Source organism: Lemur catta, chromosome 9 (assembly GCF_020740605.2).
Source record: "Lemur catta isolate mLemCat1 chromosome 9, mLemCat1.pri, whole genome shotgun sequence".
NCBI classification, from domain to species: Eukaryota; Metazoa; Chordata; class Mammalia; order Primates; family Lemuridae; genus Lemur; species Lemur catta.
The window spans coordinates 32,638,531-32,662,258 of NC_059136.1; the positions used below are offsets into that span (position 1 = coordinate 32,638,531).

Sequence of the window (23,728 nt, forward strand, 5' to 3'; positions counted from 1 at the left end):
TGTAATTATTGTAAATTTAAATGAACATATAAGTGCTACCATAGAAGTATCAGTTACATCTCATTTCTAGACCACTTTTATTTTGATATTGCACATATAATCATTAAAATTATAAATAAAATTTAAATCTTATAACCAGAATTAAATTCCTTTCAAATTTGATTCAGATTTTCCTCTTCAAACTGCAAGAAACAAGGAGGTCAGGATAATAAACCAAAGTGGAGAATCCTGCTTCTGAAGCTTAATCACACATTATCTGTGTGCATGGCAACAGAAATTGGGGGTGGGGGGAAAATAAAGGGTCTAATCTTTTTGTTGAAAAATAAAATACAGTGAATATCTATTATTATTATTTTGTTTAGTTCTAACTCCCTGTGAAAAAGCATGCTGGATCTCTAAAGAATAACAGAAATTGAGCTATAATTTTTATTTCTCACATTTGCAACTTTAAATGGTATTAATTAAAATAGCAATTTGGATGCTCAATAAACAGCAAGTACAAACTTATTCTGAAAGAAAATAAAGGCTTAAGTGTATGAATAATAATCTATGGTTTACTAATGTTTCACTACAGACTATTTTTCCAGAAATATACATATTTTTAAACTCACTTAACTTTACAAAACTCCTAGTATTAAAGACAAAACTTTCTTACCCTAGCAAGCACACACACAAATATACAAAAATAACACAGCTTCAACCCTAACATTTTATTCAGTACCTGTCAACTTCTTCTATCTTTTGCATGTTAAACAGGAGGGATGGAACAATTTTATCCATATGTTGAGGTTCCCAAATGGTAGCCCGAAGTTCATCATTAACTGTTTTGCGAACCACGCCTTGAATACCCCTGATTCCAGCAATTCGGATTCTATAAATAAAGAAAATGAGCTATTAAAACATTTTATTTAAACAAGTCTGTTTGCCTAGCTAAGAGAATGGATGTGAAATAAATACTGTTATCTTAATAAAATAAAATATCTTACAATAACACACTAGTCTAAGATATTAAAATCTCAAAATTTTCGGGTAGACACAGAGATACGTCCAAAATAGGCTTATTTGATTATCATCTTTTCAAAATCAGCATTTATAGCTTAAGAGGACTGTAAAATATAGAAATGTCTAGTCCATGTATTACTTTTGAACAAAAAAATCCAAAGCACAGGTTTTACTAAGATGATGATGATTATAATAATCCAAATTAATATGAACTAGATGCTCTGCATTTTCTGCCCGGAAGTCTCAAAAGCTGAACGGAAACAGGATTTCACTGTTCCTGAACACCCTTCATGTGTCTTCAGACTTCTCTCGCTCTTCTTCCCCTGAGCCACTCACCTCCTTTCAGTTCAACTACATGGAAGACTAAGCTGGTTCTTTGAAAGGTACGAAAAACAAGATCAAAATGGATAACCTCAGCTATATATATACATGCATCTATAGACATATATACATTAGCATATAATAATGTGATCACATGACTTAAAATTTATCAATAAAGTGAGAGACTGCTGCCCTATTCTCCCATCCCAATTCACAGTCCCCAACTTCCTCAAACTCCTCCTCACTCTTCTTAAAAAAAAAAAAAAAAGGAAAAAGAAAAGAAAAATCTATAGGTTCAAAAATGAGAAGACAAGTAACTAGACAGCAGAAAGCAGCTTACAAAAGCTATAGAAGAACAAAGTCTCAAGCAGAGCTAACTTGGTGGCCCATTTGTCTCAAAACATCTTCCTTCTGGCCCAATATGACTGTCACTTCCTTCCTTTTTCCTAGTATTTGAAATACCAATTAGAGGTTTATTCAGCTTACCTAGCATCGTCTTCCAAAAACTGTAAATAAGTTTAAAGAATCAAAGATATGAGAAAGGGAATGATACTGCTTCACAAACCCATGGGGAGATAATGCAGATATTCAGGAGTAGCAGATGGAAAATGGGAGGTGGCAATAATATGACACTGAACAAGTGAGAAAAATGAATTGGAAGATATAAACACAAAGGCTCCCTGTTTCAAAGCTGTGTCTACACATGCTGCTTTCTAAAACATAAAGAAGTCTTGAGAGACTCCTGTGCAGCTATCATAGTGAGCAAGCCTAACATTCCTACAAAAGGTGTCTGCTTTACATACCTGCTGCTACTCCTTGGGTGAAGAGAAGGCCAAGCACGAAGTGGCACAGAACATATGAACAAACATGTTGACACACGTATCATGCCTTGTGATGCAGTAGCCTAAATGGAGTAGCAGCAGATGGTGGTGCCCTCCTATGGTGGGGTCGTGGAGAGCATGATGGTAGCAACTACCAATAGCTACTACAGCTATACAGCTGGTATCCAATCCAGACTTAATATCTGGTCTAACCAGCACATTCTAGCCATGACCCCTAGAGGAATTTTACAATTTTCCCATCAGTAAATTAGAACTGTCATACCTATAGAAAAAAATGTTGTGAAGACTTAAATGAGTTAATTCACGTAAAGTGCTTAAACAAATAATTGGCACACAGTAAGCACTCAGTATTAGCTGCTCCTGCTGTTGTTAACCATGATGATGATGATGATGATGATGATGATTTCCACCACAGCCAAAGATTCTTCAGAAAATTAGAGTTAGAGCTTAAGATTGTGATGTATGATTTTACAAGTGGGAACAAGTTCTACAAGGCAAACATTTTAAGAAAATCCAAATAGTTACCAGCTGCTTCTCCTACTGCCCACATGCCCTTGAGTCTATTTGCTAGGGTACTGGTGAAAAATAAAACGATTGCTAATAAGTAGCTAAGTTAGAACCTAAAAGTGAATATAAATACACCTGAAGAAAATCAAAGGGGCTTTTATTTAAGGCAAAGCAGGAAAAAAATTGAACCCTCTAAATATTTTACAGCATTTTAGTTTACTCATTTGATTTATAGTGAATTCAAATGAAATGCTGGCATCGTGGAACTTTAAGTAGCATATAATATTGGGGGCTGGGTATGCTGGCTCATGCCTGTAACTCAAGGTAAGAGGATAGTTTGCAGCCAGGAGTTTGAGACCAGCCTGAGCAGCACAGAGAGACCCCCACGTCTACAAAAAACTGAAAAGTTAGCTGGGCATGATGGTGTGTGCCTGTAGTCCTAGCTACTCAAGAGGCTGAGGCAGAAGGATTGCTTTAGGCCAGGAGTTTGATGTTACAGTAAGCTGTGATGACACCACTGCACTATAGCCTGGGTGACAGAGCAAGATCCTGTCTCAAAAAAAAAAAAAAAAATCATAAAATATTGGATAGACCTAGAATTATGAAAAAATACTATAATAAGCCTTTTTATTTATGTAAAGAAAATTTCAGGCCAGGCGCGGTGGCTCACACCTGTAATCCTAGCCCTCTGGGAGGCTGAGGCGGATGGATGGCTCGAGGAGTTCGAGACCAGCCTGAGCAAGACCCCGTCTATACTAAAAATAGAAATAAATTATCTGGACAACTAAAAATATATATAGAAAAAATTAGCCGGGCATGGTGGCGCATGCCTGTAGTCCCAGCTACTCGGGAGGCTGAGGCAGTAGGATCGCTTGAGCCCAGGAGTTTGAGGTTGCTGTGAGCTAGGCTGACGCCAAGGCACTCACTCTAGCCCAGGCAACAAAGTGAGATTCTGTCTCAAAAAAAAAAAAAAAAAAAAAAAAAAAAAAAAAAAAAAAAATTCAAATTTCTTTTTGTAAACATTAATGAAAAACAGGTGGAAATAATGTTAAAGACAAGATATTTCACTAGGGGGCGATAAATACCTAAAAATAAGATACCTTATGTTAATTTTGAATTTCTTAAATGTATCTTTCATAAATATTATGGGTATCAGAAGTATTTCCACATACATTGGTTTATATGTGAAATTTACCTTAACCATAATTTGAGAAATGTCTATCTAAAGAAAAGCATACTATTAATACATTCTGGATACTTTCTGTATTTTAAAAGAAAGCAAAACTGTCAAAATCTTGGGAAAAAATTACCATTTTCTTTAATCTTTATATCTTCTTGCCTCATTAACTTAACATCAGTCTTTGAAGAGAGAGAATAGTTTTTATAAAACATTTTTAAAATGTCCTTTAGGGAGGGGAAAAAAAGGATTTTAATGGTAACTGGGACAAACAGGAAATTAATTATTATAAGGCAATTATAGTATCTCTACCTCTAAGGCTTTATATTTCATAATAAAGGAATAATAGCAGGACTCTAAATGATCTATAATATACTGAGGAAAAATTATACCAATAGCATCACAGAAAGAAACCATCTCTTATATCTGAAAACAACTATTAATCGCCTCTCAGCTTTCTTTCTCCAAGTTAAAGTAACTTTTACACTTGTTTACACTTGTTTTCATTTCATGTAAACGAACACTGTAGCTTGCATACTCCAAGCCAGTTATATTTCTTCATATTCCTTTATTTATTTTAAAAGAAAAGTAAAAATTACAAAACATGGAAAATCCTGATTATCAACTGCCCATAATAACTGCCTAAATTTAAGGTTGATTTCTTGCTTTTTAGGTGTATTATAGTAACAGTCAAACTACTTTCTAAATTTACCAAGGTCATTTTGACTTTAATTCTTAATTTTAAAGTTTCTCATTTCTATATAGCTATCAACCTATAGACTGTGTTTGCAGATTTAACTCCAGATTTAATTTCCAGATTTTTACTAGGATACATCTAGAAGAAATGTTTAAAAATACCCCAGACAGTTGTTATGACAACCTCACATTGACAATGATTAGAATACATTCATTCAATTCATCCAATTTATCTATTTATTCATTTGAAAAGTACTCATTGAGAGCCTACTATGTGCCAGGCACTCTCCAAAGTGCTAGCGACACAGCAGTCCTCGAAGCACAGCCCTTGCCCTCCTGGAATTTCTATTCCATAGAGGAGTGAGAAACACAGAGAGATGTAAGAAGGTAAAGGATAACTGCAGGTGGGATGGGAGGGCCGATATTTAATAAATAAAGGGTGGCCAGGGCAGGACTCTTGTGATAAGGTGACATCTGAATGAAGTGAGGTAACAAGCCATGTGGGCACCTAAGGAACTGTTCTAGGCAGAGAGACTAGTGTGTCCAAAGGACCTGAGGAGATGTGCCTGAAGTGTTCAAGAAACAGCCAGGAGCCCCACGTGTCCAGATTAGAGTGAAAGCAGAAAGAAAGCAGAAACGACAGAAGGACAGGCTCTGAGACAGGCAGGGGGAACATGAAGTGACATTCTAGGGTCTACTAAAGACTGAATTTTGGTGAGTAAGTAGAGAAGCCAGTCTCATTTTGCTATTTCAGTCTATAACTTCTAACAGCAAAGGAAAGTTATATTTTAGCCATATTCTTGTTTCCTTTGGTAATCATTATGTAATATGTACACATGGTATCCACCTATAAATCATAAAGTAAAATAATACATACTCTGTTCGTATTTCTGGATCACTATGACAGGAGTGACACATGGCACTGAATCGAGATACAAAAAAGTCATAACGTCTGTGATAGGATGGTGTATCTTCTTCAATATTTGCAAATTTGACAAACTAAAAAACAAAAATAACAATATAAACAATATATACATAACCTTTGTTAAAGTGTGGAACAAACACACTTAACTTTCATTAATTGTTACAATAACAACATCCAAATAAGACGCAAATAGAATATCAAATACCACATAAACACAAAAGAAACTTTTTAATAATAAACTTTTAGAAAACAAGTGGAGGAAAGTAAGAAAAATAATCTATGCTTTCTCTAAGTCTTAATCTACAATAATGACAAGTATTTACCTTGCAAAGAACACAAGCTTTGGGGTAAGATAGACCTAGGATTGAATCCCCCTGTTACATACAGCATTACTTCACTGTGTCTTTGGACAAGTTATTGAGCTGTAATTCATCATGCAGAAAATGGGAATAATATTTGCAGCTTGAAGGGGTTTTGTGAGAATCATATGACATAATATATGTCAGGTACCTAGCACATACAGTATTATTTCTTTAAAAAAAACCTGAACAATGAACAATGTTGCATATTATTAATATATATTACCATTACATATTATTTATAACAAAATTATTATATATAACAATTTATCGATATCTAACACTTTTCTTTTTTGAATCAGTGTATATCTAGGTATATTATATTATGATCAATAGTTTCCTATATTTGAAAAAGAAATACATATTTACATGTATTTATGTGTACATATTTATACTTTATAATATAAAAGAGGCAAAACTTAAAAGTTTTCTAGCACAAAATGTCTGAAACAAAGGAAAACCTAAATAGTATCCATTAGTGTCATACTGAGTTGGCATCAGCAGGAAGAGGCAAATGTCAACAAATTAAAATGTACAAAGACCATTAAAAAATATAAAAATATTAAATCTGTACAGTCATGTTTGACAATAGCTGGCACTCAGCACCACCAATAAATTAACATTAAGCCACTAGGGAATACTAGATCAGTAATGTTGGTCAAGATAATATGACATTTCATTTAACACAAAATTCACTCAAATCAAAGCAGACAACTGGGGAATTTGGTCTTTTGCCCAAATGACTCATGAAAGTAATCCTAATGGTATTTCTGGCTCCAAGTAAAGAAACTTCTGGGAATGTACACTAAAACTTTCCCCCCAACTATCAAACCATTTCCCCTACACTTTCCTCACCTAATTGTAAAGGAAATAGGAGAAGCCTAAGTAGCTCCTTTGTCTAAAACAAAGCTTGTCACTATCACCTAATTGCATTTGGAAATATCCAATATTTTCCCTCTTAAATAAACAAAATCATATTAAGGATTTTTGAATGAGGATTTTATTCATATACTCTCACTTTTTTAAAAAAAGCACTATACTACCAATAATAACTAACAGTGTTTCAAGAGCTTCATATGTATTAACTTATGTCACACAATAATCCTATACGAATGGTACTATTATTATTCTCATTTCACAAATGAAAAACTGAGGCAAGGAGAGGTTAAATAACTTGCCCAAGATAGAAGCTAGAGAGGGGTGCAGGCATAATTCAAACTGGGGCAGTTGGACTCTGCAATCCATACTGTCAGCATCTCCTATGCTTCCTCTCTCTATACCAGAAATTAATTATCCATAAACAGTATATGTGATACATGATTCTGTCAGTTGTTGATAAAAATCTGAATGGGAACATACAGTATTCACGTAAGGTTGAATGCCTTAAACACTGCAGCAGACCCCAACCTTTCTGGCACCAGGGACCAAAGTGTTTGAAAGACTGAAGATGTACTTTCATAATAAAAATAAATCAAAAACTGTCAGAGTGAAATGACAGAGATATCAAATGTCCAACTTTAGTACTTAAGGAAATCAGACATTTCATACTTAATAACCTAATAGATACGCTAATTAAACTTAAAATTAGTAAGAGAATAGTTTTTACTCACAGAATTTGTTCCAAGAACTTGAAGCTTTGGTTCCCCTGATTCCAGCAGCTTTGCCACCATATGAAGAAAACTTTCTACAAATGGTTTGATGCTTTGAGAATGGCAGGCCATAAGAAGTTGGTCCAATGCCTCCATAGCAATTAAAACATACCTAAGTGTAAAAGAAAAAGAATGTCAAACCATTCTATTTCTTTTAATCCTCCCAAGTACTTTCCATTGAAATAACTGAAATAAGTATATTTAAGAGAGGAAAATAAGGAAAGGCAAATTTAGTAACAGCACTAATGATCTTAGTAGATTATAAAATAATCCTTATATTGAAGAATACTAAAACTACACTGTACTACTCCATTTTCTCCTTAAAACAACTCTCTCAGAGTTTCTATAACATTACCTTTGTATTTTGCTTTATAAATACAGATATTTTCTATTTTCCAGACTTTGACCATATTTATTTGTATCTGACCCAAAATAGTTATTAAAGCAATGTGCTTACATCTCCAAAACAACCGACTTATATTTGTAAATATGAGTAGACAAAACACTATCGGCAACAACAGAATATTACATGGAAATATCTCATAAATTTTACTTTACAATTCATCAGACTTTAACTCTTATACTAAAAACTAAAATTCAGTCTTTAGATAACTTTCCATCAATAAATCAACTATAAAACTGCCTGTGCCATAAGACTCACTAAAATGTTCTAAGTGGAAGTAGAGAAAGCCAATATATCACTTGGGGAATGGAATAACCAAAGAAACTAGTATCATAAAATGACAATATGTGAAAGTATTGTATAATCCAAATTGCAAAGTTACAGCTGTTTAATCTTAGAGAATGGATTAAGATGGTAGACCTTTATTTATAGGTAGGAATACAGCTAGCACAGTTCCAAATCAGTGTACTTCCATCTTCTGAACATTATTATCTAAGCCTAACATAGTTCTCTCTTATTACTCCTCTAAAAGGTAAAACTGAAGGTGTGTGAAAAACAAAATCACTTGGTTAACAAGATCTTTCTGTTTGTTTTCAATTTAGAGACTGATTTTTAAAATACAGTATTGCACTGACAGACTAACAGAGTTAGTTTCTACTATTTCCATTAGAGAAGTTTCAAAAATTAATGGATGCCTAAGCTAAAGGTAACTCTGTTAACTAACATGAGTCTATTCATAAAACCTGACCACCAGAAAACAAAAGGTGTAGTATCTACATGGGTATTCCATATTTCTCTGTATAATATTATAATGTTTTATCCCCCATATGTTATCTTTGCCTGACTAGATGGCAAAATAATTTATAGGATGATTTAGCCTAGAAAGAATTTCCCAAAGAATCACTATTGGCAGCAATTAATTTCCTTACCCAGAACGATGCCTGACAACATCCCTGCTCAACCTTTCTGCAAGGTAAGAACCAATACGATCCAGTTTCTCTGGAGCAGATACTGCATAAAATGTCAATTTCTCCATATCAGCTTTCACAAGGCCATCCTAAAAAGAACAAGATAAATAGGTTATCCATATGCTTATATTTTTGTATTTTTAAATATTGCCTGCTTCATATTTTCCCTTTGTGGATTATAAATTATAAATTATAATTTTGTATAAATTCTGTATAAATTATGTCCATATTTATATAGAACCTTTCTGTATATAACCTCCTTAATGCTCATATTCACCACTATGGATATACAGAACTTTCAAAAACTTAAAAAAAAAAACACCTCATTTAGGCAAAGCATTTGAATGTAGCTTCACAAATAATGAATTAGACTCTAATACCTTCCTTTATAGAGAAATAGCTCAATTATCTGCAATATATAGGGAATAGGATGTATTTTAATGAAAAGATTTCAAAGAAAAATTTTAAGTGTTATACTATTAAGCATATTTTATTCCTTTAGATATACAACAGTGAACAAATGTTTTAATGATTCAGAATTTGCTGATATCATTACAAAGTTCTGCTGTAATTAAAGAATGAGAAAGTATTCAGAACTCTATCAATCTATGCTTATACAATGTATTTAAAAAAGGAACAATGGATCCCTGACATGGGATTTTAAAACTGCCATTTGTCTCTGCCCTCTAAAAGATGATGTGTAACAGGTCTAATGATTCTCCCCATCCTCATACAATCACAAGTCAACCATCATCCTAAATTTGGCCATATGTAGTCCAAGCAACTAAATGCTGCTTAGGAATCTTAGAAGAGATGGAAAGGGAGAAAGAAAAATTATGTTAAGATGGTGAATCTACAATTAAAAATCTTATAGATATGTGTTTTCTACTTCAATTTTCTCTATTTTTCTGTTTCCCTACTGGAGTCACTCTCTCGTATTTTGTACCTACCATATTTTCCTCAAACTTGCTACTTCACCACCTCTCTTCCCTCTCTGACAGCAAATGAGCTCTTTTCTTTGTCATAGAAGGTAGAAGCCATCAGACTAGAATTTAAGGCAAGTTGCATAATAGTTGCTATACGTATGCCATTTTCATGTAAATCTTTTCTTTTTTCTAAATCTTATTTTACAGATTGCTCTTTTAATAAATCTTAACTAAATTCTTAGCAAAAATAAAGATTCTTTCTGTAACCATTCTCTAATTTATCTATTGTCACTCCCATGATCAGGTGGTTAATACATCCTCACTATCTACAAATTAAAGTGGGTAAAGTAGACGCCTTGCCTGTCATTCACATTCTTCCACAATCTGGTCTCCACCCTATCTTCAGTAACCATATGTCCCAGATGCCTCAGGAAAATAATGATTTAACTATTCAGTTTATCGACTGACATATCCGAAATTTCAAATCAGACCTCATGGTCAACACTATTGCTCCCCATTACATGCTACAATTAGACTACATGAACCTTCATTTGAAGTCTAATGGATTAACTTGCTCTAGACCTCAAATGCAGCCCTTACTTTCCCAAGCTTTTTCTCTTTCCCCTCACTTGCAATGAAGAGATTAATTTTTTCTACCTCTCCAGATGGTATACATCCTTCAAAGGTCAGCAAATCTCATTTCCTCTAAGAATGCTTCCCAGACATTGCCAGCTCACAGTGATACCTCCCTGCTTTAGAGGTTCCTGATTTACTTCACATTTTACTTCTTGATTTATGCACTGTGATTTAATATTTAGTATGTTTTTGCTTTATGTCCGTCAATGTATGGAAAGGTCCTTAAAGACAAGTACCCTACTTAGGGTTTTTAATATGCCACAAATTATCCAGAATATCTGGCAGCCAATAATATTTAATTTATTCATCTCCTCTATAATATATCTGAATGTTTAACACATTAACTGCCATGTGAGTTGTATTTAACTCAAGCTAGTACTGAGCCTGGGGCTTCGTGAAGGAAAACCTGGGCAAAACCCTGCAGTTGGTTCATGAACATCTCACTTCTTGATGTTCTTATTGTTACAATCAATACTGAAAAATTAATTCTAAAAATGTGGATTAAATGAATAGAAGTCAATAAATTTTGTTTTTCATTAAATTTTTCATTAGAAAGGTCATTCTGTCTTTGAAGTTTTTATTCTGTTTTCATAATAAAACACCGTGGCCCCAAGGAAAAATCTTTTTGTTCTAGTGTGGCAGTCAATGTGTTAAACAGAATTGATTAAAAATGAGATATATCAACATTAAGTTAATACTGAGATAACCAAAAGATTTCTACAGTTGGTTATATTTTAAAATAAAGCAAATTCTGAAAGTCAAAACGCATGTAACATTTTTTGTTCATATCCATTTAACACAAGACTAATGGAGTCGTACAAAGTTTAAGGCAATGCCACAAAATCACTCAAACTCAGTTGCTTTGAAACTAGTAATCTTCACAAATAATTTTTATGAAAAAATTAAACAGTATTTAAGTAAAAAGAAAAAAAATTCTGCCTGGTACAGTCTCCCTTTCCCTCTCAAGTCTATTCTAAAAACTCTGTGCCCAATCTCCATTTATTTTTTGGCTCTTAACTAACATTTCATTCTCTCCAGGCCTTTCTTTTCTTCAACCTAAATTAGATATCACTCCTATCCACGCCAGTAGCAGCCTGTACTTCATTTCTCTATCACAACATTTTTTTCACACAATATTGTAATTACCAATTTACTTATCTACATGCTTGGTGAGAGCAGAAAACCATGTCTGAATTCACAGTTGTATCCTGAGCACTTAGTATAATCTGGCACTGGGTTCATAAATTTTTAATCAGTGTTACTTAGATTAAGCACTAAAAAAGAACATCAACTGTCCATCATTCCAGATTTGTGCCTAATCTATAAAAGGATCTGGAAACCAGAAGAGCAAGCATGAGACATTTAAAAGCAAAAAAAAAGAGAACAATAAAAATAGTATTCATGGTGAGATGTAAGGGTAAAAGTAGAGAAATGAAATTAGGGAAACCTTAGGGAGGTCAGCAGGGGGGCAGAATGGGTCAGCAAAGAGAAGGATCAGTAGATGTAGATCAAATTACTTTTGGATCTTCAGGGAATATGTTGTCCACCAGGCGTTTATAGCGAGGACGCAAAGCAGAACAGCAGCAACATACTCCTGTTTAAACAAAAATATAGAGATTATTAATATTGTAAACTGACATAGAAATTCAAGTTTCTGAATATTAATGGGCTATTTAAAATAAAAACTACAAACTGCCAAAAATAGAAAAAAAGCATACAAATTCAATATGTGACTAAGAAAAGAGAGAGCTAAATTTCTTATCCCCACCACAGACATGCAGCTTCTAAGAATTTTTGTGTAATACACACTCCCCTACACCAAATTCATCCTATAAAGCAAAAACATAGCCTGAACCCCCTTTGCTTCCTTTCTGATCTCATCTCTTATGACTCCCCGTACAGCCCCACCCGCCTGTCCCAATCTACTCCACGCCAGCCCCGATGGTCTCCCTGCTAATCCCAACAAGCTAGGCACTCTCCTTTGGATCTTTGTTCTCTGTTCCCTGGCCTGGAACGAGCTCAAAGATCTGCCACACTAACTCTGTCACCTCCTTTAATTCTTCGCATGACCCTCTCTAACCACCCTTACTCTGCTCTACTTTCTTTTTCCCATAGTACTTATCACCGAACCTATTAAATAATTTTCCTATTGTACTTATTGGTCCTCATCTGTCTCCTCTCACCAGGACATAAGCTCAGATGGAGGTGGGAATGACTGTTTTGCTTACTGATGAATCCGAAGCAATTAGAATAATCTAAAAATACTTCAGATAAATATTATTACTAACATAGAAATAAATTAAAATCAAATATGTATTGAATGGTTATCACACAGGAACTGAGCCAGGTACGATATTGCAATGCTGAAAGAAGCTTTGAACCTGAAAAGAAGATTACGGTGAATACTTTGCTAACACTAATGCAAGGCCAAATATAGTAAATTCATATTGTTATCATGGAGAAGACTGGCAGTGAGACTGAAAAACAAGTCCTAATACTTTAAGTTTCCTGTCAAAATGGGAAATTTTGTTATTTTCAATAAGAGAAGGTTCTTAATAAGCTATTAAGTTTCACTTACACTGACACTTTCTGATGTTATACACTATACATTGCTTTTAGTTTAAAGAAGCCTGAAAAATAAATGAGAAATTGGAACACAAACAATATCCAGTTCTCACTTTCAGGAAGCTTAGGTCTACTGGGGGAGATATAAGCAAGCAGCAAAATGCCAAACAGGCTGCACCGGGGTAAAGAGGAGGAGCTTTGGAGTCAGACAGATGTGAGGGGAATCCAAGGTCTTCCATTGTCCAGCTGGGTGGGCAGATTATTTGTCTTGCTACACCTATGTGTCCTCATCAGTAAAAATAGACGTGATAATGCCTTCGTCATAATTATTGTGAAAAGTAAATAAAATTGTATGTAAAGTTCCTATTAAGTAAGAACTCAGTAGAATGGTAGCTGTTATTAGTAATGCAGTAAGAGAGGGAAGGGTAAGCAGAATGTGATTGAGGGCCCTTAACACAGTATTCCCAACAATGCAAAAACCTTTGCTGTAAACTACTCATTTAAAAATCACAGTAAATTTCACACACGGTTCACAAAAAGCTTTCAATGAAAGTATCAGTACCAGTAGGGGTAAATGCCATTTTCTGAGCATGACATGCACAACACTCTACTAAGGACTTCATAACATTATCCATTCACTCCTATAGCAACTCTGCGGGATGGTTATTATCACCTCCATTGGATAACGAGGAAACAGGCATAGAGAGGCTGATTGTTGCCCAATATCACAAAGCTGGTTAGGATTTGAGGAGCTGTGATTACAATCCAGATCGCCTAACTTCAGAGGTAACTGTCACACTAAATTCAAGTACCAACATGGTGCTGGGAGTCCTAGCCAGAACAATCAGGCAAGAGAAGGAAATTAAGGGTATCCAAATGAGGAAAGAGGAGATCAAACTATCACTCTTTGCTGACGATACAATCTTATATCTAGAAAACCCCAAAGATTCTACCAAGAGACTCCTGGAATTGATAAATAAATTCAGTAAAGTCTCAGGCTACAAAATTAACATACATAAATCAACAGCATTCCTATACACAAACAATAGTCAAGCTGAGAATCAAATCAAAGACTCAATACCTTTCGCAATAGCTACAAAGAAAATAAAATACCTAGGAATATATTTAACCAAGGAAGTAAAAGATCTCTAAAAAGAGAAAGAGGAATCACTGAGAAAGGAAATTGCAGATGTTGTTAAAACATATCATGCTCATGGATCGGCAGAATCAACATTGTTAAAATGTCCATACTACCCAAAGTGATTTACAGATTCAGTGCAATCCCCATCAAAATACCAACGCCATTTTTTGCAGATGTAGAAAAAATAATTCTATGCTTTGTTTGGAACCAGAAAAGTACCAGACAATATCTAATAACTTTTAAACATTTTAGCTTTCTACAAATCATGACCAAAGAACATGATGACAGGAATGTGTGTGCCTAACAGATGGAGTACACTGCCATATAGGGAAAAATGATCACAGTTACTTTTTCAGGAAGGCCCAAAACAAAACAAAAACACCTTCTTGACCATTTATTATAAATGAAAAGCTACCCACTGTAAGGAAGACACAGAATTTTCAATTTACTCAGGTCTCTATAAAATTATATCCAAGACAATATAAGGTTGAAATGACTGGCAATAATAATCACAAAAGATATTACTCTATATTTTAAATAAGAGAGTGCTGTACACACGAATATCACAAGTAAAATAAAATCATTGTACCTACTCAAGTATAGAAATGTAGTTGACTGCCTTGTTGAAGTAAATTCATAAGGCTTTTCGAGTTCAGCTGCAGGTACCTGAACATAGTCCTTCATGTTGTGTAAGAGTATTTTCGAGTTGATCTTTCTGTCTCTAGATCCCTTTACCTACTGTTCAGGAAGTACACTATTTCACGTTACTTCTAATTAATTACCAGAGGACACTTAAGTACTGTAACTTATCTAACTTGTCATTGACATCAAATATAAAGCTATCAAGAACTTGATAATATACATATCAAATTCTGCTAGCAAAGCCAATTAGCTTAAATAAGGTACTACTAAAGTACTTGTATTGCTAGTTTAATAAAAGTAGAATTTCATACAGTTAAAATAAGAAAGTAAGCCTACTTAAATACTTTTTCCTTAAAGCATTCCTTTAATCCCTCCCTATCCTAGTTTCTGACCCCTTTCAACAAACTCACTTAGGTTCTAATACCATCCTATTTTTGACCTCTTCCCAACTTCCCCTTTTCCAAAGGAAAAAAGGAATGAGCGTATCACAGAAAGCCTCAAACAACTGGCAAGTCTAAGCAATAAAAATTCTTCATTTAAATTTAATTCTACCACATAAAGGAGAATGTTATCCACTATTCTCCTTCTACAGCATATAGAATTCAGACCCCTGATTATGATACACAAGGGAGAATGTGAAACAAGAAGGCTCAAGTGGGATAACTATGGGGAAATAGAACTCAGGCACGGAGAAAAATTACGACCAAAAAAAAAAAAAGTGCCAAGCTGATTGTCACAGTAGGGTACAGACAAGCTTGGAGCAATCTGTTCTACAAGGCTCTCTGAGCCTTAGTAAGTGAACAGGAAAATCCTATTACCTACCTCTCATGGTTAGGGGTACTAAATTAATAATATAAAAAGTACCTGGAATAAGGATGCCCACTCTCACCACTGTTATTCAACATAGTACAGAAAGTTCTAGCTAGAAGAATCAGACAAGAGAAGGAAATAAAGGGGATCCAAATTGGAAAGGAAGAAGTCAAATTATCCTTGTTTTCAGACGATAGGATCTTATATCGAGAGAAACCTAAAGACGGCACAAAAGAACTATTAGAACTGATAAACAAATTCAGCAAAGTTACAGGATACAAAATCAACATACAATAATCAGTAGCATTTCTATATGTCAGCAGTAAACAATCTGAAAAAGAAGCCACAAAAGTAATCCCATTGACAATAGCTACAAATAAAATAAAATACCTAGGAATAAACTTAGCCAAAGAAGTGAAAGATCTCTATGATAAAGAGTATAAAACATTGATGAAAGAAATTGAAGAGAATACAACAAAAATGGAAAGATATTCCATGCTCATGGACCGGAACGATCAATATTCTTAAAATGTTCATACTACCCAAAGCAATCTACAGATTCAATGCAATCTCCATCAAAATACCAATGACATTCTTCACAGAAATAGAAAAAAATAATCCTAAAGTCTATATGGAACCACAAAAGACCCAGAGTAGCCAAAGCCATCCTGAGCAAAAAGAACAAAACTGGAGGAATCACAGTACTCAACTTCTAATTATACTACAGAGCTGTAGTAACCACAGCATGGTACCGGCATAAAAACAGACACATAGACCAATGGAACAGAACAGAGAACCCAGAAATAAATCCACACATCTATAGTGAATTTATCTTTGACAAAGGTGCCAAGAGCATACAGTGGGAAAGGACAGTCTCCTCAATAAATGATGCTGGGGAAACTGGATTTCCACATGCAGAACAAACACCATATAAAAAAAATCAAATCAAAATGGATTAAAGACTTAAATCTAAGACCTGAAATTATGAAACTACTAAAAGAAACACCACTCCCTCCCTGGGGTTCAACTAATTTAGTAGAGTGGCTCACAGAACTTAGGGAAACACTTTACTTACAATTGTGCTGGTTTATCATAAAGCATATTACGAAGGATACTGACCCATAGCCAGGTGGAAGAGATGCATGGGGCCAGGTATGGGAGAAGGGGCAAAGAGTTTCCGTGCTCTCTCCTGTGAGTCACCCTCCAGGAACCTCCACATGTTCAGCTAGCTGGAAGCTCATCCAAACCCAGTGCTTTTGGGGTTTTATGGAGGCTTCATTATATAAGCATGGTTGATTAAATCACTGACCTCTGATAACCAATGTAAATATCAGCCCCTTCCCCTCCCTGGAGGTTGTCAGTTCCCTAAATTCTGTGAGGCACTCTAGCAAATTAGTCAAACCCCAGGAGGGAGTGGTGGGAACCCCAATTTATAAGTGGTCTTGAGAAGCACAGAAAAAACAACCTGGGGTTTTCAGTCAGCATCAGAAGTGGGGGGCAGAGTCCTCAACCTGTAGGATTTGACACTATCTCCAGGCAGATAGTGTCAGATGAAATTAAATTATAGGACACCCACCTGGAGAACTGCTTGCTTGGTGTGTGGGGAAAATCCCCCACACATTTGGTCACAGAAGTGTTCTGTGTTGAGAAAGTATAGTAGACATAGCAGTTTATTTTTTTTCTACTTACTACCCCAAGAAAATTTCTTCTTGTTGGGTCCCTAACATCATTCTCATGTGGATTCTGCAATGTCTCTTAGCCCTTACACAAGAGTGAGGTGAATCCATCTCTAGGAGAGGAAACATCCTTCTCCTTTGATGGTGAGATGTTAATTTCCACCCACCCAGGCTCAAAGAGGCATTCATAGAAGAACGTGAGCCGCTGCATGGAGAACCTCAAAGCTAAACTCATAGTATGGATCTCGTATGTGGCACATAAACGTGCTAGGAGAATTCTGCATACTGAGAACCACTATTAGGAGAGCTGGTCCATCACTGAGTACCTCCAGTTTGTGATAATGTTTGTTTTCCTACGCGTAGTTAGGGGATTTGGGTAATTAAAAAAAGACCCCTTTTAAAATAAGCAATTTTCACATTCAATTGACTATGTTACTCAATGATAATTTAAATTAACTGAAAAGATTAATGTCTTCAATATTAAACTAAATGTTACCATGCCACTGGGTACTTGGGATAAAGCTATCCTCCAAAACAAAAATGCTAACACTTTGTAACACTGTCACTGGTGTTGAAGAATGCTTACTTAGATTCTATTATGGAAACTGCCTGCATGACTTTGAGTTAGGTTTGTTTCATGATCAAATAGAAAATAACAGTATTAGAAGCAGAAGTAATAGTACCTTCTATACAGCAATTATATTAACTCATTTAATTCTTATATGTAACATGCTGGAAATACACTGACATATTTAGGGCCCACTAAATTTCATACTTTTAAATGGCAGTGGCTACAATTACTGGAATTTGGGCTCTTATGCCCTCACTATATATTTCTGTCATAGCAACTGTAACAATTTATTGTGTCATATATATATATGTGTTATATATATATGCATACACACACACATATATATACATGCACACGTTATAATATGAATCCCTCAAATGCAAAGCCTACATATCTTACTCATTACTGTGCATGTCTGGCATAAAGCAGACATTTACAAAAATGTTTTTCACTATATAAATGAGGACACAAAATTCACTGATGTATAAAATGAGGTTAGCCAGGCATGGTGGCTTGCACCTATAGTCCCAGCTACTCTTGGAAGACTGAGGTTGGAGGATGGTTTGAGCCCAGGAATTGGAGGCTGCAGTGAGCTATGATCATGCCAGTGCACTTCAGCCTGGGCAACACAGTGAGATCCCATCTCTATTAAAAAACAAAAGGGTTTAATATCTGCTCCTATGTACTATAAAAATCAAACCAAATTATAATGAAGTACACTGTCTACCACAAAACACCAAATACATGTCAGAACAATATGAATTTTCCAACAGATAACAATGTCAACTGAATCACTTTTAACAATTCATGTTTTATTTTTAGGTCTAACAGAGGCCACCAGCAATTAAGGTAAAAAGAGACAGATTTTCTCTTAGAAGATTTAAAAAAATTCATCACAGCAAAAACTCTAGTTCTGTGGTGTCCAGAAGCACTTAAAAGAGTCTGCCTCACATATATTCCCTTCAAGGTTAAAATTAAAAGTCAAGTTGCTCATTCAGTTAATGTCAGAAAAAGACATTTACTTCATTTAATAAGAAAGATTTGGTAATATTATAGACACACTCACATCTACCCTTTCCAAGTACCAAAACACTTTCTATATAATATATACATAGCCTATAATATGGGTGTTATTTGGCATTCAGGACACTGTGCTAAGACTATTCTATAAGGAATTTAAAAGGTAACTACCTACATACTTGAAAAGACAAACGCTTAAAAATGAAGTTTTAAAACAAGATTTGGACATTTTAGGACAAGATATGCAATGTCAAATGGACCAGATGGCCACGAGGGCCACAGAGATTCAGAAAAGAGAGAAAACAAATACTTCCAGCTCAAGTAAAGAGAGTTTTGCTAAGGATATGGGACTTGAGCTAGAATGCGGAGGGCTCCCTTGAAGAATAAGCAGGACTGAACTACAGGAGAGCGGGAATGTGAAAGACAACCACAATCAAATGGAATAATGCAAGCGCCAAGATGGAGGATGGCACTTGGAAAAAACAAAACACATATTCCAGGGACCCAGAGCTTCGAAAGGAACGTGGGGAGCATAAAAAGAGTTTGGTGGCTAAATAGATATGGGGTCAAAGGAAAGGGAACAAAATAGTCTTATCTTCAGGAAAGTGTTCCTTTTAAAAGGATTTTAATCCATTAGAGGAGTATTTTATTACATGATTCTTTCCACATGTAATTCTGTATCTTCTCTCCTTTCATTCTCAATTTCACTACTTGTGTTTTATTCCCAGGCACACAAACCTTATGGAAAAGAAAAGAACAGACAATAAGTAGAATTAAAGCTCCAATTCTGTTTTAAAAGATGGCTTTCCCCTTGCATTGCAATACTTTGCTCTACAATAGGCATAATACAGACAAAACTCTAGTATACTTTTTCAAACCATTTTGGAATACTGCCTGTAGAAAAAAACAGCACCTCTTTTTTTGTTACACAACTAGTGATTGGTCTATACTCTATATCTGATTTTTTTCCCACTATTACAACTTTTAAGTTTAAAAAGTATTAATGAGACATTCTACCACTTCTAAGTAGTTGATTTATAGATTTACACCTAGAGTTAACTTTACTGTATACTATCATATGTATCGGAAAAAACTATGTATCACTCAGCAGAGTTACCCAAGGACAAAAGCAATAAAATACCGAATAATCCTGGCTTTTAGAAAATATCATTCTGAGAGATTTTACTGAAAAGCTTCTAGAATCATCATTTGGAAAAAAGCCTAAAATATTAAAATCAGAAAATATAATTGCCTATTCATTTCATCTGATGATGGCTTAGCTTGCAAAATAAGTAAAAAACAATCCAGTGGGTAACACGGAAACCAGAGCTGCAACCAGGAAAGAAAACTACTCATACCTCTGCCTCACCACCATAGAACACTGCATGGTTCATCCCTATTTCTAAGACAATATCCCTGGACCCTGCATGTCACAGATCATTTTCAAATGTGCTCAGAAGGCAGAGTCTGGGCAAGGAGACTACTCCTATCTCCCAGTCTCTGGAGGTAAGTAATCAGATGATATAGAACTGAAAACTGAAATATTATAGTATGTGATTCCCTTTTTTAATATATAAAATATTGACTAATGCCCTCTATAATAATGTCAGTAGTACTGTTAGAATTACAAAAAGGATCAAATGTTCAATGGTTTCAATTATTTTTTTAAAAAGTATGTTAAGCAGTAACTTTCTTCTTCAATGCAAACCATGGTACTATTACATTGATATTTACTTTGCACAATTAATATGTTTTGGAGGAGAGAGGTAATTGTGTAGTGGTCTAAGATAAATGTTAGGGATCATGATTAAGAGGGAGAAAAACAGAGGAAAGGCAAAAGGCAAATCAGACTATGCAGAATTTATAATAGAACTGAAAGTGCACCTAATAGTCTTAAGTACTAATGTGTTTTAAGAGTCCTACTAAAACACAGTCTAACAAAAACACCAGCTGGCAAAAACAACAACATTATTGAATGTTCAGTTAGGGAAACAATTGGCAAAGTCATATTATTATGGGGATGGTTTCCACTTCTAGAGTATATTTCAACCAATCAATATTTTTGGAGCTTTCTATAGGCACTTAGTTTCTACTTCTCAGAGGAAATCTTGGTAAATATACAAAATAACAAAGCTGGACAAAAAGTATAGGGGTATTTTACTTTAAAAAGAAAAGAAGTTCTTTAAAATAAACAAAAATTGAGATCAGTGTTTTTGGTGACAGTTTCCTTTAATTTGAAAGAGGACAAAAGAAACTGAATTTACAACTTTCCCTTCAGTTAGCCTGCTTATAAGTTGACTATCTCCTGTAAAGGACGCTTAAAAAACCTGAACAAATTTTTATGGAACACCATGGAACACTGTTAAATGTCTTTTTGAAAACTGTTTTTTTAATATATCAATGCTTGGACATAAGCTAATGGCCCAGGAATTGTCACTCATTTCAAAACCATTTTGAAAAGGCAAACATTTCTTGAGACAGCCAAAATCTTGTACAGTTCAAAAATACTATTAAATTAAAAATTCTACATACAAAACACAAAACTTCTCATCAAAAATAAAGATGTTACTAGTACTACTTGATAGATGACACTCATAATTGGGAACCTAGAAAATGCTTACAATTAGGAATCAAACACAGAAAGAGCTAATAATATTAATACAATGAAAAACAAGATTGTGGAGGCTCTGATGGGCCCCAATGAACAAGTGAAGGCAAGAACTCAATTTGCAAATCACTCCTTTAGATGGTTTCAAAGTTTAAAGGTACTTATATAATTTCATATCTTGAGGGTAACTGAAGGTGCTATTTTCAATTATGCCAGGACCAGTGGCATAAACTTTGATCATCCCAGGCAAACCAGGACCCTAGGATTATCCTACTAATTCTCTTGAGTATTGGAACATGTATAAAGGCATCAAATGAAGTAGTCATATTTTCAGTTACAGCTACAAAAAGAGGAAAAGGAACAAATAATCCAGTCAGGGCAGATAAGGGAAAGGAAAAAAAGAAACACGGAAGATTGGAGAGGGGGGAAAGAAAGAACAGGCAAACAAACAAAAAACTCTAAGAGTTTACCTAGCTCTTTAATTTTTCTCATATACAGTAACTACAACCATAATGCTGTATATAAAATAATGCAATAATTTCATAAAAAACTCATTAACTGAACATTTATAATTAAAATGTTTTAGAAAATGTCTACTATATTCAAGGTACTAAGATAGGCATTGTGAAATGTGCAAATATTTATAAAACTGGTATCTGACATCAGGACCTTTAAAATATATCAAGATTGTAAGAAATCAATGTTACAGAAAATGAAGGAAGTAATTCCTTTACTAAAAACAGAGATGCAAACAAAACCATAATAATGGCAAATGACTGAATTCACCCTCAGTCTCTAGGTAGATTTATATAAACCTACTTATACCGATTTATCTACCAAATTCTTACCACTGACACATCTCTAAGAACAATTACCACCACTTCTAACTCCCTAACAAAATCAACCTTCACAAAAGTCTACTCCAAATGTATTTATTCTCTTATGGCAAAAGATCACCTCAGAATAAATCCTATCATGTTTCCATAGTACAATGTTTCTGAAATGGTGGCCAAGAGCCTTCTGAAGAATCTCTTGTAGTATTTTGAAAAGTGAATACTCCCTGGCCCCAGACCTTCTGAATCAATCTCTGGGACACGATGCCAGAATTTCTATTTCTAAAAATGGAGGCACTGTTCTAGAGAACCACTCCCCCTATATAACAATTTAAAGAATTAAGTGTATGACTTTTTCTTATTGTATACTTTAGGTGTTTAGGAGACTTTTTTTTTTTTAATTTGTTTTCTTAGACAGGATCCAGCTGTCTCCCTCGCTAGAGTACAGTGGCGTGATCATAGCACATGGCAGCCCTGAACTCCTGGGCTCAAGGGATCCTCCTGCCTCAGCCTTCCAAGCAGCCAGGACTACAGGCAAGCATCATCGCACACGACTAACCTTTTCTTTCATTTATCACAGAGACAAGGTCTCGCTATGTTGCCCAGGCTGAAACCACCCTTTATAAAATTAATAAAGGGCCACAAGGTGGGAACTGTTATAGGAGCCTGAACTCTGCAAAGGTGTGTGTGTGTGTGTGTGTGTGTGTGTGTACATACACAGATAACATCACCCTTGTGAAACCTAAGGCTACTTTGTGAGATTCCAGACCATTGGCCTGTACCAAGGAACTGACTCAGTTGGTCTTGCAACCCCCACCCAGGAATTGACTTAGCACAAGATAATTTCTACATCCCTATGATTCCACCCTGAACCCAGCTAATCAACAGACCCAACTGCCTAGCCCTTTACCTTGCAAACTACCTTTAAAAACTCTTTCTCCCAAATTATCAGGGAGATGGATTTGAGAATTTCCTTCCATCTCTTCCCATGACACCTGTGAAATTAAACTCTTTCTCCACTGTAACCCCTGCTATTTTAGTGTATCGGCTTCCTCTTGAGCAGCAGGCAATGAAACTAGCTGGGCTGTTAACAAGGCTGGTCTCGAACTCCTGGCTTCAAGTGGCCTCCCAAAGTGCTGGGATTACAGGCATAGGCCACCCCACCCAAACTAGGAGATTATCCTTATCTAAGTTATACAATAAATAAAAAGTTATAACACAGGCTATACTTATAAGATCATCTCATATATTACAACTGAATCATATGAAGCACTATATAGGAGACCAAATGAGTGAAAGAAATGATGAATGCTATGGTATTCAGAAACGAGTGGGTCAGATACTAACCACTATGCACGAATTTGCCTCTTTCAGGTCCCTGCCCCAGTTGGAAGCAAGAGAAGTGGAAGGGACCCTATGAAGTACCTCTAACAACTCACACCTCATTGAAT

The 23,728-nt window shown here is 35.1% G+C and overlaps 1 protein-coding gene across 1 annotated transcript in view; it reads right to left on the reverse strand.

Annotated features, from left to right (window-relative positions):
* EFR3A (EFR3 homolog A) overlaps window positions 1–23,728 on the reverse strand; it is a 102,896-nt gene that overhangs the window by 53,845 nt on the left and 25,323 nt on the right. Inside the window, exons 2-6 of the mRNA XM_045560451.1 lie at window positions 11,929–12,005; window positions 8,811–8,938; window positions 7,440–7,590; window positions 5,423–5,544; window positions 722–871 (exon numbers count right to left, since the gene is read on the reverse strand). Coding sequence (XP_045416407.1) covers window positions 722–871; window positions 5,423–5,544; window positions 7,440–7,590; window positions 8,811–8,938; window positions 11,929–12,005 — 628 coding nt within the window. The remainder of the gene's footprint in view (window positions 1–721; window positions 872–5,422; window positions 5,545–7,439; window positions 7,591–8,810; window positions 8,939–11,928; window positions 12,006–23,728) is intronic.